The following is a 15,482-nucleotide window of genomic DNA, read 5'->3' as shown; positions in this document are numbered from 1 at the left end:
CTGCTGGCAGGAGAGGGCCTATGACACACAGTGGAGCAGCTCCGATGCTGTCCAGCAGAGGGCAGTGGTGTCTCTCTCACACACGCTACCCAGTCCATTCCAGCGCCCCCTGCAGGACGCGAGTGTTTGCACTAGGGCTTGCTCGGTTCCTGCGGTGCTGACCTGCCGTCTCTCTCTCCCGCCTGCAGCTCTACGAACTGGACGACGACCCCAAGCGGAAGGAGTTTCTGGACGACCTCTTTGGCTTCATGCAGAAGAGAGGTAGGGGAAGGCTGCAGCTTTGGGGGGCCCCGGCCGGGAGCCTGGCTGCAGAGAGGCATTACGGGGTGGGGGGCTTGTGACTCGCACTCAAACTGAGCAGTAGCTTCAGTCCAGTTCTCCAGACCCACCCTCAGCCACTGCCCAGCTCGGTCTAATCGACGGCCTGGGGCTGGTGGGAAGACGACCCTTCATGCTCTGGGGGGGCGGAGGGTGCAGGGCCTGTGGGGAGAACGGGAAGCAGTGGACAAGCCCCGTGGAAGTCTGGACACACGGGTGCCCCCTGGGGTCGCTCTGGAGCTGAGATCCGATGCTGGCTCCCTTGGCTGGGGCTGCGGCGGGGACGTTACAGGGCCGGGTTGATGCTGGTTCTGGCTGCAGGCTCTCAGATCTGGGTTGGAGGCATCCGGAGGACGTGGGTCCCTTTGCTGCGAGGTTCTGGGGGGCAGGAGGAGCTGCTGCATTCCGGGGAGGTGCGGGGGCTCGCGTGTCGTGTCGGAGCTGGGAGGGCCACGGGCACCTCGATCCTTCGCTGGTTCCATTCTCGCGCCTGCGCTGGATAGAATGGGGTCTCGCCAGGGGCTGTGAGGGACACAGCAACTGTTTCCTGGACTATGACCCACTGGGATGCTCTACAGGTCGGGAGTGAGGGGCACTGGCAGAGCTGGGGGGCTGCGGGTCGGGAGTGAGGGGCACCGGCAGAGCTGGGAGGCTGCAGGTCGGGAGTGAGGGGCACCAGTGGAGATGGGGGGCTGCGGGTCAGGAGTGAGGGGCACTGGCGGCGCGGGGGGGTCTGCGGGTCGGCAGTGAGGAGCACCGGCAGAGCTGGGTGGCTGCAGATCAGGAGTGAGGGGCACCGGCGGAGCTGGGGGAGGGCTGCAGGTCGGGAGTGAGGGGCACCGGCGGAGCTGGGGGGCTGCAGGTCGGGAGTGAGGGGCACCGGCAGAGCTGGGAGGCTGCAGATCAGGAGTGAGGGGCACCGGCAGAGTTGGGGGGGCTGCAGGTCGGCAGTGAGGGGCACCGGCAGAGCTGGGGGGGCTGCAGGTCGGGAGTGAGGGGCACCGGCAGAGCTGGGTGGCTGCAGATCAGGAGTGAGGGGCACCGGCAGAGTTGGGGGGCCCTGCAGGTAGGCAGTGAGGGGCACCGGCAGAGCTGGGGGCTGCGGGTCGGGAGTGAGGTGAGCTGGGGGCTGCAGGTCGGGAGTGGGGCACCGGCGGAGCTGGGGGCTGCAGATCAGGAGTGAGGGAGCTGGGGGCTGCAGGTCGGGAGTGAGGGCACCGGTGGAGCTGGGGGGCTGCGGGTCGGGAGTGAGGGGCACCGGCGGAGCTGGGGGGCTGCAGGTCGGGAGTGAGGGGCACCGGCGGAGCTGGGGGGCTGCAGATCGGCAGTGGGAGGCACCGGCGGAGCTGGGGGGCTGTGGGTCGGCAGGGAGGGGCACCGGCAGAGCTGGGGGGGCTGCAGGTCGGGAGTGAGGGGCACCGGCGGAGCTGGGGGGCTGCAGATCGGGAGTGAGGGGCACCGGCAGAGTTGGGGGGGGCTGTGGGTTGGGAGTGAGGGGCACTGGCGGAGCTGGGGGGTCTGCGGGTCGGCCGTGAGGGGCACCGGCAGATCTGGGGCTGCGGGTTGGGAGTGAGGGGCACCGGCGGAGCTGGGAGACTGCAGGTCGGCAGGGAGGGGCACCGGCGGAGCTGGGGGGCTGCGGGTCGGGAGTGAGGGGCACCGGCGGAGCAGGGGGGCTGCGGTCGGGAGTGAGGGGCACGGGCGGAGCTGGGGGGCTGCGGGTCGGCAGGGAGGGGCACCAGCGGAGCTGGGGGGGGCTGCGGGTCGGGAGTGAGGGGCACCGGCAGAGCTGGGGGTGGGCTGTGGGTTGGGAGTGAGGGGCACTGGCGGAGCTGGGGGACTGCAGGTCGGGAGTGAGGGGCACCGGCGGAGCTGGAGGGCTGCGGGTCGGGAGGGAGGGGCACCGGCGGAGCTGGGGCGATGCGGGTCGGGAGTGAGGGGCACCGGCGGAGCAGGGGGGCTGCAGGTCGGGAGTGAGGGGCACCTGCGGAGCTGGGGGGCTGCGGGTCGGGAGTGAGGGGCACTGGCGGAGCTGGGGGGCTGCGGGTCGGGAGTGAGGGGCACTGGCGGAGCTGGGGGGCTGCGGGTCGGCAGGGAGGGGCACCGGCGGAGCTGGGGGGCTGCGGGTCGGGAGTGAGGGGCACCGGCAGAGCTGGGGGCTGTGGGTCGGGAGTGAGGCACCGGCGGGCTGGGGACTGCAGGTCGGGAGTGAGGGGCACCGGCGGAGCTGGGGGGGGCTGCGGGTCGGGAGTGAGGGCACCGGCGGAGCTGGGAGCTGCGGGTCGGGAGTGAGGGGCACCTGCGGAGCTGGGGGCTTTGGGTCGGGAGTGAGGGCACCTGCGGAGCTGGGGACTGTGGGTCGGGAGTGAGGGACACCGGCGGAGCTGGGGGCTGTGGGTCGGGTGTGAGGGGCACCGGCAGAGCTGGGGGGGGCTGCGGGTCAGGAGTGAGGGGCACCGGCGGAGCTGGGGGCTGCGGGTCGGGAGTGAGGGGCACCAGCGGAGCTGGGGGGCTGCCGGTCGGCAGGGAGGGGCACCGGCGGAGCTGGGGGGGGCTGCGGGTCGGGAGTGAGGGGCACCGGCGGAGCTGGGGGGGGCTGCGGGTCGGGAGTGAGGGGCACCGGCGGAGCTGGGGGGGGCTGCGGGTTGGGAGTGAGGGGCACCGGCGGAGCTGGGGAGGAGCTGTGCCGGAGTGGCCGCGAAGGGCCGGCACGGGCGGGGACGCTCAGCTGCGCCGTATTCCCAGACCTCGGCAGGTTCCATTATCGGCACCGGGCGGGATGGATTGGAAGCCCCAGCAATTGAGGTGATTCGATAAATGCTTTAACCTTTGACCCCCGCCCCCCCCAGCCAGCCCTGGAACAATTAACAGGCTCCCCAGCGCTGGGGGGCGGCTGGGCCTGGATTAATTAGACCCTTTGCTGCAGCTGGATTAATGACCCTGCCGCTCGCTCGATACGGCAGAGCCCCAGGCAGAGGTTAATGTCGTGCTAATTAAGGGGGCTGCCGCTGCTAGTGAGACCTCCGGGGCGGGGGGGGGGGCTCCGTGCCAGGGTCGGCTCTAAAGGGGGCCCCAAATCCCCTCGCCTTGAATCGCTCCCTGCTGGGGAGGGGGCTCTGATCCCCCCCCCCCCCACACACACACACACGCGCTGCCTGGCCCAGCCGGCCGCTCACTGGCCCAGTCAGGGGTTGGGCTCGGCCCGGTGGCCAGTGAGGGGCTGGGTCAGTGCGACTGGTCTGTGGCTGGTGGGGGCAGGGAATGGCCTTGGGGCTGAGACCCGGCCAGCTCGTGTCACAGTGGCCACTGGGCACGCACAGTGCTGGCCAGGGAGAGCCTGGGAGCAGCGCTGCCCTCTGCTGGAGAGAATGGGAACGGCCCGGCTGCCTTTTCCTAATCCCCCTGCCGCGGGCAGCCCAGGCGATGCCCCGCAGCCTGGGGTGGGAGCCTGGCACCCCGCAGTGTCGGCTGCAGGGCCGGGCCAGGCAGGCAGGGGCTGGGTGGGTGCTGGAAGGGGACTGGGCATTTCCGCCCCTTGGGCCGGGCGACGGCCCGTCCACCTGTGGCTGTGATTAACCCCTCGCACCCTGCAGCCAGCTGCACAGGTACTGCCTGGCACAGCCCACGGTCAGCACGTGCCACCCCCTCCCGCTGGGCCTGCCTGTTCCCATCCCCTCTGGCCAGTCCTGCCCAGCAGCTGCTCTCCCCAGGGCTTGGCGGCCCCGCGTCACCGGAACCCAGCCCCTCCTCGCCTGCCCCCCAAAGAGCCCAGTGGTCTGGGATGGGATGTTAGATGGGATGGGATCTGAGTTACTGCAGAGAATTCGTTCCTGGGTGCTGGCGGGTGAGTCTTGCCCACACGCTCAGGGTTTAGCTGATCGCCATATTTAGGGTCGGGAAGGAATTTTCCTCCAGGGCAGATTGGCAGAGGCCCTGGGGGGGTTTCACCTTCCTCTGCAGCGTGGGGCACAGGTCACTGGCTGGAGGATTCTCTGCAGCTTGAGGTCTTCAAACCACAATTTGAGGACTTCAGTAGCTCAGTCATAGGTTAGGGGGTTGTTACAGGAGGGGGTGGGTGAGATTCTGGGGCCTGCGCTGTGCAGGTCAGACTAGATCAGAATGGTCCCTTCTGACCTTGAGTCTATGAGTCCTGGCGCTGGCTCCCGAGCCTGCCGAGGACACTGCTGCCGGGGATGTGGGGCACATCTGGGGGGACGGGGCGGACCCTGGGGTCACGGCATGGGGCAGAACAGAGGCTGGGGAGCTTGGCGGGACGGACGGGGGCAGGGAGCCGGGTGGGCCCTGGGCGCCCAGGAGAGGCAGCGCAGGAGACAAGATCCATGAGCTGCTGCGTGGGGCTCATTATCTCTCTCTCCAGAGCTAATTAACTCCATCTCCATTTGGCGTGGCTGAGATACGGGCGCTAATTAACCGCAAGCCTCCTTTGTGCACAGCTGATTGGGGCTTTTGTGCAGCTCCTGAAATGGAGCCGGGGGATCGAATCCCCGGGGGCTGCTCCCCGGGCCGGCCCGGTCGATGGCCATAAATCCGCAGCGGGGAGCAGCTCTGAGCCAGCCGCCCAGCGCCCGGGGATGCTGATAGCATTGATCCTGGCCCAGGGACCAATAACTCTCCTGCCGCGCTCCGTGCGCCCCCCCGGCCGGCATTCATTTGTCTGCCCATCCGGACACAATCGCTAATCTCGGCCAACCCTCTCCGTCTCCATTAGAGCCCCACACCGGGCAGCGCCCGAGTAATGAGGGCACATTAGCCTGAGTGGGCATCTCCCCCCGGCAAGGGCTGGGAGGCACTAGCCCCCGGGCAGCCCCTTGGAGAACTGAGTCAGGGACCCGAGCCCGATTCGCACCAGAAATGTCGCTCTGCGCTGCTTGTCCTAACTTGCCACGCAGCGTCGCTGTGCACCGCTAAGCAGCAGCCGTGTTCCACCCCAGAGCTGGCTGCATGTCAGCCTCTAGGCTCCTGTATCGCCTGGGGTGAAAGGCGCCGGAGCCAACGATTTTAGGTTGTTCTCCAGTGACTTCCCGTCGGCTCCAGAGCCCTGTCGGAAGGGAGCGGCTGCGCCGGGTGGTCCCTGCAGGCTGCAATATCCTCTGGTCGCTGATTAGGCTGCAAGGGGGCTGGAATGGAGCCAGAGAATATTTCAAGCAGCCCGCCCCCCCCCCCCATGATAACACCCCAGCGTGTGCGGCCCAGTCTCCCGCCCGATAACACCTCAGCGTGTGGCCCAGTCTCCCCGATAACACCCCAGCGCAGCGCCCCCGCAATAACACCCCAGCGCAGCGCCCCCGCACAACACCCCAGCGTGTGTGTCCCAACCCCTGCAATAACACCCCAGCGTGTGTCCCAACCCCGATAACACCCCAGCGTGTGCGTGCCCCCGATAACACCCCAGCGTGTGCGTCCCAACCCCCCCGATAACACCCCAGCGTGTCAGGAATTGGACTTGGTTGTCGAGTTTGTGAGCCGGTGCTAAGCCCAGGGATTGGCCACAGGATTTCTGAAATGGCACCAAATGGCACTGGCGGGGGTGGGGGCACGAGGGCACCGTGCCCCTCAGCAATGCCAGCTGTTGGCAGTGTCCGTCCGCCCCCCTCCAGCCCCCCAGCCCCAGCCCAGCCCAGCACGGGGGCAGGCGCAGAAGGAGCAAAGCGAGGCCCTGCTCAGGGCCCCCCAGCAAACCCGTGAGTCCAGAGCGAGGAAACCCCTCAGGGTTTGCTGGTGAGCTGGGCCCGGGACGCCCCCCACACCGCAGCCCCCCCTGCACAGCTCCCATCGCCCTCCAGGGCTGCCTCTCCTGCAGCTGGGCATGAGGGGCTGACCTGGGCTGGTCGCCGCCTGGGTGCCTCCTCCAGCTCTGCCGAGACGCGTAGGGCACTGACTGCGGGGGTGAGGGCTGCATTCATAGGGCCCCGTCCACGCTCGCTGCCGCGCAGCCGGTGAGTGTCTGTTCCCACCCAGCAGAGACCTGGCCCCGCTGCGCACGGCGCTGCACACAGCCAGTCCCTGCTCCCAGCTTTCGCCCACGGGCTCTTCTTTGTGTGGGTTCTAGTCCTGCTGCACCGAGACTGCCTGGTGGGCAGGGTGGGGTTTGCAGCTCCAAGCAGGTGAGATGGACAAAGGGTGGGAGGGGAAATAGAAGCCCTGGGGCGAGGAGGGACAGTGGAGCTGGGAACAGAACCCAGGTGTCCTGACTGCCAGGCCGGTGCCCTACTCCCTGGGCCATGCTGCCCCTAACGGGGGAGGGGAGGCGCTGGGAATGTTTTCTGTCTGTTACGCGCACACGGAAACCCCTCAGCCTTTCCCGGGAGCCCATAAACAAGCCGGTGGTGTTTATGTAGGACCTACCCGCAGCGTGTCCGGCTGCCTGTGCCGGGCGGTGTGTCAGCTCCTGGGAATGGCTCACCGGGAGCAGCAGCCGAGCAGGGGACACGCCGGGGCGGGGGGGTGGCAAGCAGGGGAAAAGGCCCCACTCCATCGGCTGGGGAAGGAAATGCAATTTCCAGGGCTGCCCCTGGGACGGTCCCGCCCACAATGGGGGGCGAAGGGGAATGATCCCAGCCAGAGGGCTGGGTCGTGGGGCTGGGCTGTGGGGCCAGCCCGGTCCCTGGGTTTGGGGGTGGAGTGGGGGGCAGGACTTTTACCAGGCTCAGTTATTTATTTCCTTCCTTTGTAGCAACAATATTTGCCTGGGCAGGGCAGGGCTGTGAAACTGGTTCTCCCTGTTCCCCGGACCCCCGGCCAGCCCCGGGGGGCAGGGCCTGCTGGCTGCCTGGGGCTGGGCGGGGAGGACCCGCTCTCCTGCCCCTCTGCAGCGGAGGGAGGTTGTGTTACACTGTGTATGTGGTGCACACGTGGTTGTGGTTGTGGAGGCGTAGGAGTGTGTGCACGTGCACGGGATTGTGTGTGTGTGTGTGTGTGGTGTGTGGGGGGGGTGCATCTACCCAGTGACTGCCCAGGTCCCGAACTGGGGAGCAGGGGGGAGCTAACTCCGTTCAGGGTAAATGCCCGGAGTGGGGGGGTGCTGATGCCCCACGTGGCACCAGGGTCGACGCCCAGCCCCGGGGGAAGGGGCAGGCGTGTTACACGGCGCCCCCTGCTGGTGGTGATGTGCTCTTAGCAGAGGAGCCTCTCGGGGATGATCTGGGTGCCCGGCCCTTCCCCCCACCTGCCCACGGGGCAGCTGGGACACCTGTCACTGCACCCCCGGCCCCTCCTCCTCTGATTGACCCCAGCCCTGCGGAGCAGGAGAGGAGCCTGGCCCCGGGCTGGGAGGCACGGATGGCCCCTGGCGCTGCTCCGGAGCTGCGAACCTCTTCACACTCGCTGGGGGAGTGACTCCGGAGCAGCTCCGTGTGGCTGGGGGAGAACTGAGGCGGGTGTGAGAGCAGGAGGGCGGATTCCCTCTGCCTCCAGCGTTCCAGGCTCTCTGGAGCCTGCGGCTCTGGCGATGGGACACGACTCGTGGGACACGATCCCCTTTGTGCCCATTGGGGATCCCCTGGTGCTTTTCCCAGCCCGCCCTGGCCTCCTGCGCCCGTTCCTGCCCAGCAGCGGCATCCTGCCCTGGATTCTCCTCCCCTTCCTGCCTGCAGCCCGGCTTCAGGTGCCGCCACTGCCTCAGTTTCCCACGGCAAACCCTGCCCTCGGGGTGTTTTCTCAGCGACCCTCCCCATTCCCGAGTCTGCTTTAGCCACTAACGAAGCTGCTGCGGGGTCTGTGTTAGGCCGACTTACAGCCACTGCAGTAATTACTGCGGTGGTTCACGTCCACACTCCTCTCCTTGGGTCAATGGTGCGCGGCCTCACCCGGAGCACTTCCACCCACCGACGAGGGGCAGTGGGTGGGGGCTAGGAGCCAGCTCTGTGCCACTCCCCACCGGGAGCCCAGCTGCCCCTGGCTTCTTGCCTCCTGGGAGCAGGGGGGAAGCCGCCGGGGGCGTCTCACCTCCAGCAGGTAGATCTGCGCCCAGAGTCCGGACAGCCGCTGTGCTCCTGGTGGGGAGCAGGGACCCTGCGGGGCAGCAGGGCTCCCAGCGGGGTCCTGGGCAGTAGCCGAAGCCAGGACCTGGGTGGCAGCCCAGCTTGGAGCGGAGACCCAGCAGCAGCCCAGCTGGGGAGCCAGGAGCTTGTCAGTCTCGTGGCTCTAGCAGTCCAGGCTGAATTAGTCAAGCTTCAACTTCCAGCCACTGGATCATGTTATAAATGTTTCCCTGCTAGACTGAAGAGCCGATTATCAAACTTCTGTTCCCCATGTAGGTACCTACAGACAGTGATCGGGCCACCCCGTAACCTTCCCTTTACTAAGCCTCAGTGACTGAGCGTCTTGAGTCTCTCACTGCAAGACAGGTTTTCAATCCTTTCCTCAATCTCAGGGCTCCTCTCTGACCCCCTCCAATCTCTCAACATCCTTCTGGAACTGTGGGCCCCAGACCTGGGCCCAGGAGCCCAGCAGCGGTCGCACCAGTGCCAGGTGCAGAGGGAAAATCACCTCCCTGCTCCTACTGGAGATTCCCCGGTTGATACGTCCCAGCATCGCATGGGCCCTTTCGGCCAGTGTTGCTCTGGGAGATCACGTTCAGCTGATTGTCCCCCGTGATCCCCAAATCTTCTTCAGAGTCCCTGCTTCCCGGGGTCGGGTCCCCATTCCAGGGACTATGGCCAATGCTCTGTTCCTAGATGTGAGAACTCACCTTTGGCTGTATTCAAATGCATATTGGTTGCTTGCACCCATCTTACCAAGCCAACCAGACAGCTCTGTATCAGTGACTTGCCCTCTTCATTACTGACCTCTCCCCCAACCTTCATGTCATCTGCATTTTGTCAGGGACGATTTTATGTTTTCTTCCAGCTCACTGATAAAAATGTTAACTAGCGAAGGGCCAAGACCCGATCCCAGCAGAATCAGACCCACTCAATGAGGGTTCGCCATTTACAATTTCATTTTGAGACCTATCAGTTAGCCAGTTTTTAATCCATTTAGTGTGTGCCATGTTAATTTTGTATTGTTCTAGTTTTTTTATTAGAATGTCATATGGTACCAAGTCAAATGCTTTACAGGAAACGAAGTTCATTAATTAACACTATTACCACTATCAACCAAACTTGTAATCTCATCCAAAAAATTCTGTCAAGTTAGTTTGACACGATCTATATCTATAAACCTATGTTGATTGATATTCATTATAATACTCGCCTATAATTCTTCATTAATTGAGTCGTTTCTTTTAAAACCTGTAGATGCAAGTTATCCAGACCTGCTGATTTAAAAATGTCTAACTTTACTAGCTGCTATTTAACATCCTCCTGAGACACCGTTGGGATAAAAAGTATTTCATCATCTTCACCTTCATCACATGAATATATCGTCGGGCTTTTCCCCAACTAGAGAACAGAACTACTTACTGGACACTTCTGCCTTTTCTGTATTATTATTGAGCAGTCTACCATTTCCAGCTAATAATGGATCAATAACATTACTATTATTGCTTTTGTTCCTACTACACTTAAAAAAACACCTTCTTATTGTCCTTAACTCCGGGGGCCATAGCATTCGCTTTGTGTCCTTTTGCCTCCCTTATCAATTTTCTACAATTCCTAGCTACTAATTTATATTCATTGCTATTAACGTCCCCTTTTTCCATTTGTCTTATATGTACAGCTGCTTTCATTTCAGCTCTAAGTTGGAGTTTTTGTTTTTAACTAATGCAGCCATCTTTCTGATTGTGGTTTTGGGGCACCCAGTAAAATGTTCTTAAACAACTTCCAATTATCATTCTCATGTTTCTGTTTAAATTCCTTCTCCCTGCTGATTGGCTCATAATTGTTTTCATTATTGTGAAATTGGCCCTTTCAAGGCACCAAGTATACATACATCACTGGTCTGGACTTTGTTCTATTTGCACATAACAAATGCAATCAAGTCATGATCGTTTGCACCTAAGTGACCAGTAATTTTTAGTTCTGTGATCACTTCCTCTTTATCTGTCTAGACGAGATCTACTAGAGAATTCCCCTGTTGGATGCAGCACTTTGTGAATCAGAGAATTGTCGTCTATAATTTAGAGAGTTCCGAGGACACTTTAGTCCTGGCAGCCTGCGACCTCCCGCGCACATTACTCAGCTTGAACTCTCCCATGATAACGCAGCTTGAAGGCAGGTGATGTGTCTCCTGTATGTGCATCAAGCTGGTCGGATGCTCCTGGACTCTGCTTTATTGGGCTCTCTCCTCTTGCCAGCCCCTGCCTTGCCCTCCACCGCCTGGCCTCCCCTCAGCACGGGGGGCTCTTCCGCCCTTTAACAAGGACAGTTTGTGCTTTTCACCACATGAGCCCTTCCAGATGCGGGGGAGCAGCGGCATGAGACGGGTGGCGCTTTGCTTCTGGTAAAGGGGTGGAGCAGGCTGCATTGTGGGGGGAAAGGTTCGGCCCGTTTCCAAAGCCGACTGGAAAGGAAGCGTCAGTGGGGTTGGAACCAATGGCCGGGCTGGCTGTAGCCCTGCTGTGTGCTCACATTGTATGAGTGATACTGACTCAGGCCTGGCCCGCGGCTGCTGGGGGGCGTCCCTGAGGCAGACGGGTGTTTCTGGGAGTGGTGCTCCATGACTTGTAAGGGGTGCACTTCTCTGTGAGTCACACGAAGCTGCTGCCTGGGTGGGGGATGCTGGGCTCCTGACATGCAGAACAGACCCCTGCCTTCCTTAGGAACAGAAGAGCGGCCACACTGGCTCAGCCCAAAGGTCCATCTAGCCCTGTATCCTGTCTGCCAACAGTGGCCAATGCCAGGTGCCCCAGAGGGAGTGAACAGAACAGGGAATCATCAAGTGATCCATCCCCTGTCACCCATTTCCAGCTTCTGCAAACAGAGACTAGGGACACCATCCCTGCCCACCCTGGCTAGTAGCCATTGATGGACCTGTCCTCCATGAATCTATCTAGCTCCCTTTTGAACGCTGTTATAGTCTTGGCCTTCACAGCATCCTCTGGCAAGGAGTTCCACAGGCTGACAGTGCGTTGCATGAAAAAATACTTTGTGTTTGTTTTAAACCTGCTGCTTATTCATTTCATTTGGTGGCCCCTTCTTCTTGTATTACGAGAAGGAGTAAATAACACTTCCTTATTTACCTTCTCCCCACCAGTCATGATTTTATAGACCTCCATCATATGCCCCCTTAGTCGTCTCTTTTCCAAGCTGAAAAGTCCCAGTCTTATTAATCTCTCCTCATAAGGAAGCTGTTCCATCCCCCTCATCATTTTTGTTGCCCTTTTCTGAACCTTTTCCAATTCCAATAAATCTTTTTTGAGATGGGGCGACCACATCTGCACATAATATTCAAAACGTGGGTGTACCAGGGATTATACAGAGGCAACATGATAGTTTCTGTCTTGTTATCTCTCCCTTTCTTGATGATTCACAACAGTCTGTTCGCTTTTTTGACGCCGCTGCACACTGAGTGGATGTTTTCAGAGAACTCTCCACAATGACTCCAAGATCTTTCTTGAGTGGTAACGGCTCATTGAGACCCCATCATTTTATATGTAGAGTTGGGATTATGTTTCCAATGTGCATCACTTTGCATTTATCAACATGGAATTTCATCCGCCATGTTGTTGCCCAGTCACCCAGTTTTGTGAGATCCTTTTGTAGCTCTTCGCAGGCTGCCTGGGACTTCACTGTCTTGAGTAGTTTTGTATCATCTGCAAATTTTGCCACCTCCCTGTTTACCCCTTTTTCCAGCTCGTTTATGAATATATTGTACAGGACTGGGCCCAGTACAGGCCCCTGGAGGACACCACTACTTACCTTATTTAAAGCCCCGGGTGCTTTTCCCAGGAGTTAACCTCAGCGTCTAATCCCAGTTCTAACTCCGGAGGTCGCCAGTTTGTGCCACCCTAATTTCCCCTGCGCTTCAGTTCTTCACTGTCCCCCAGAAACTGCTGCAGTTATTGAGACAGTGGCTGAGCATGTGTCATGTTGCTATGTGCTGTCAGAGCTGCTGTGCTCCACCCCAGAGGGGACTGCATCTCACGGGTGCTTCGGGGTGTGAGGCTGGCAGAGATGGTTGTTAAAGCAATGGAAACAGCATGTAGGAGGGGCTTCCCCAGCCGAGTACAAACACCCGTAAGCACGCAGGGGGCAAGGAGGGGGCAGTTTGAAGATTATAGTGGAATCCACTCCAGAAAGGGTTAAATAAAAACCAGAGCTGTCAGACCAGCCGTCTCAGCTCCCATCCAGCCGATCCTGCTGGGGACCAGCTCAGTGCTTTCGGGGTTGGGGCTGGAGCCTGGTTATGCCTGGTGCATTGACCCCTAGGCATGGCCAGCTGGGATCCGCGCTGCAGGGGGCCGTTGTTTGCAGCTTGCCTGACAGCTCCCCGACTCCATGGGGCGTCCTTCTGTGCCTTGATCCATTCTGGGTCCCTCCCAACCCCCACCACCCATGTGCCTCTGATTCCCCAGAGACACACACACCCCGCGTCACTCTGCATCCCGGGTGCGCTCCCCTCCAGCGAGCTCTCCTGCAGAAGCAATCTGGGCACCTCATTAGCCAGGGGAGGTCAGGGACCCCAGAGGTGCCCTCCGACCCCGACCATCATTAATCAGACAGGAGGGGCGTGCGGGGACAGACGGGCGGAGGGGCGTGGGGACGGACGGGCGGAGGGGCGTGCGTGGGGACGGACGGCGGAGGGGGCGTGCGGGGGGACTGACGGGCGGTGGGGGCGTGCGTGGGGACGGACGGGCGGAGGAGGCGTGCGTGGGGACGGACGGGCGGAGGGGGCGTGCGTGGGGACGGACGGGCGGAGGGGCGGGCGGGGACGGACGGGCGGAGGGGGCGGCGGGGACAGACGGGCGGTGGGGGCGTGGGTGGGGACGGACGGGCGGAGGAGGCGTGCGTGGGGACGGACGGGCGGAGGGGGCGTGCGTGGGGACGGACGGGCGGAGGGGGCGTGCGTGGGGACGGACGGGCGGAGGGACGTGCGTGGAGACGGACGGGCGGAGGGACGTGCGGGGACGGACGGGCGGAGGGGACGTGCGTGGGGACGGACGGGCGGAGGGGGCGGGCGGGGACGGACGGGCGGAGGGGCGGGCGTGGGGACGGACGGGCGGAGGGGGCGGGCGGGGACGGACGGGCGGAGGGGCGGCGTGGGGAGGGACGGGCGGTGGGGCGTGCTTGGGGAGGGAGGGGGGGTGGGGCGTGCGTGGGGACGGACGGGCGGAGGGGCGTGGGGCGGGGACGGACGGGCGGAGGGGCGTGCGTGGGGACGGACGGGCGGAGGGGCGTGGGGACGGGCAGAGGGGGGCGTGCGTGGGGACGGACGGGCGGAGGGGACGTGCGTGGGGACAGATGGTGGGGACCAGGGGTGTGTGCGTGCGGCCGGACGGGTCGACGGGTGCGTGGGGACGGACGGGCGGAGGGGGCGTGCGGGGGGGACGGACGGGCGGAGGGGACGTGCGTGGGGACGGACGGGCGGAGGGGACGTGCGTGAGGACGGACGGGCGGAGGGGGCGTGCGTGGGGACGGACGGGCGGAGGGGACGTGCGTGGAGACGGACGGGCGGAGAGGCCGTGCGTGGGGACGGACGGGCGGAGGGGGCGTGCGTGGGGACGGACGGGCGGAGGGGGCGTGCGTGGGGACGGACGGGCGGAGGGGGCGTGCGTGAGGACAGATGGTGGGGACCAGGGGTGTGTGCGTGAGGCCGGACGGGTAGACGGGTGCGTGGGAACAGGCGGGTGGGTGGTTATTGGTTCTGAACGCGGCTCTGTAGCTCCCAGCCGTGCTCCCAGCTACCCAGCAGGGATGGGAGCTGTGGGGAACTGTGTCTCTCTCCCTCCCCCTTCCCTCCTTGCCCCGGGGGGTGGGGACGGGCAGATCTGCTGGGCTTTGTGGCCTGTGCAGGGGACTACGCGTCTCCCTCCCCTCCAGTGCCTGGGGTGGGACCCGCCGCTGCAGCCTGGGGAGGGGGGGGACTGCACAGTCAGCTCTGCTGCCCTGTATTACACACCGGCTCCTTCCCAGCTGCCAAGGGGTCGGTGGGGCTGCGACTGCCTGCCCGTCCGGTGGTGCTGACCCCCCCCCCCCCCATAGGAGCTGGGGTGAGATGGGGCTGGGGAAAGGCCAGCGGCAGCCCAAGCCCCCTGCCTCACGGGCCCTCGCCCGGTGGGACGCGGCGGATGGATGCGGCGCCGTCAGCCCTAAGGAAATGTACCGTGTGTTCTGCTCGCTGCCTGGCTAAGCAATTAAGCCCCTTTCGGTTGTCAGCGGGACGGACCAAATGAGCAGAGGTGAAAAATGGGGCGTCGCGGCAGAGTTCCTGCAGCACCTGGCGTGCGGAGCTCAGAGGGGCCGGTGCCCACAGGTGCACCCTCCGCTGGCACCGACTGCCCCTGCCGCACGTCCGCCCGGCCTCCTCCCCCCCTGACAATCCCCCCGGCCCAGGCTGCCCCCTTCGCACACGACGATCCCCCCCAAGACTCATCTGCGACCTGCCCCCTCCGCTCCCAGGGAGCCGTGGTGCCCACCAGCCGCTGGCCCCCCGGCTCGGTGGCTAACCAGAGGTGCAGTGACTCCGGCCGTGCTAGCAGTTACACAGGTGGGCCCGAAATCCCAGAGGGGCCTGGATCCATGCAGCCACCTCTGGAGCGGAGCGCGGCCTGCGGGCACCCGTCCAGGAGAAGGGAACAGGCCATGGCAGCAAAGGCTGGGGAGGCTCCAGAGAGGCGAGCCTGCCAGGACAGCGGGGAGAAGAGCTTTGCACAGCTGGGCGGGGTCTGGCTTCACGTCCCGGCTAAAGGACGGGTGCCCCCCCCGCTGCCAGGTACGGGCACCGCTGAGCTCGGGCCCGAGGCGCAGCCCCTACGGACCCGTCATGGCAGGCGGCGTCCCGTGCGCCACGCCGGGCAGGGCTGCAGTACCGGCTCAGCGGGAGGGGCCCCAAGGAGCACCCCCCCTCGGGGCCTAAACCTGAGCCCAAGCCAGGCCCGGCCCCCCCAGGCACCAGCGGGGCGAGGGGGGGCTCTGCCAATGGCTGCCCCACCCGGCAAGGGGCGTCCGTGTCCCAGGCCAGGCAGCCCCCGGCGCCCCCTCGTCCGCGGCGCGTCCCCGAGCGAGCGATCGCAGGGCCCTGCCGATAACGCTTCGCCGTCAATC

The 15,482-nt window shown here is 63.6% G+C and overlaps 1 protein-coding gene across 1 annotated transcript in view; it reads left to right on the top strand.

The window, feature by feature from the left end:
* ARID3C (AT-rich interaction domain 3C) overlaps positions 1 to 15,482 on the top strand; it is a 130,015-nt gene that overhangs the window by 90,348 nt on the left and 24,185 nt on the right. The window contains exon 3 of the mRNA XM_039544385.1: positions 189 to 261. Coding sequence (XP_039400319.1) covers positions 189 to 261 — 73 coding nt within the window. The remainder of the gene's footprint in view (positions 1 to 188; positions 262 to 15,482) is intronic.

This window comes from Mauremys reevesii, linkage group 6 (assembly GCF_016161935.1).
Source record: "Mauremys reevesii isolate NIE-2019 linkage group 6, ASM1616193v1, whole genome shotgun sequence".
Lineage (NCBI taxonomy): Eukaryota > Metazoa > Chordata > Testudines > Geoemydidae > Mauremys > Mauremys reevesii.
This window is presented reverse-complemented; position numbering and strand designations above follow the sequence as displayed.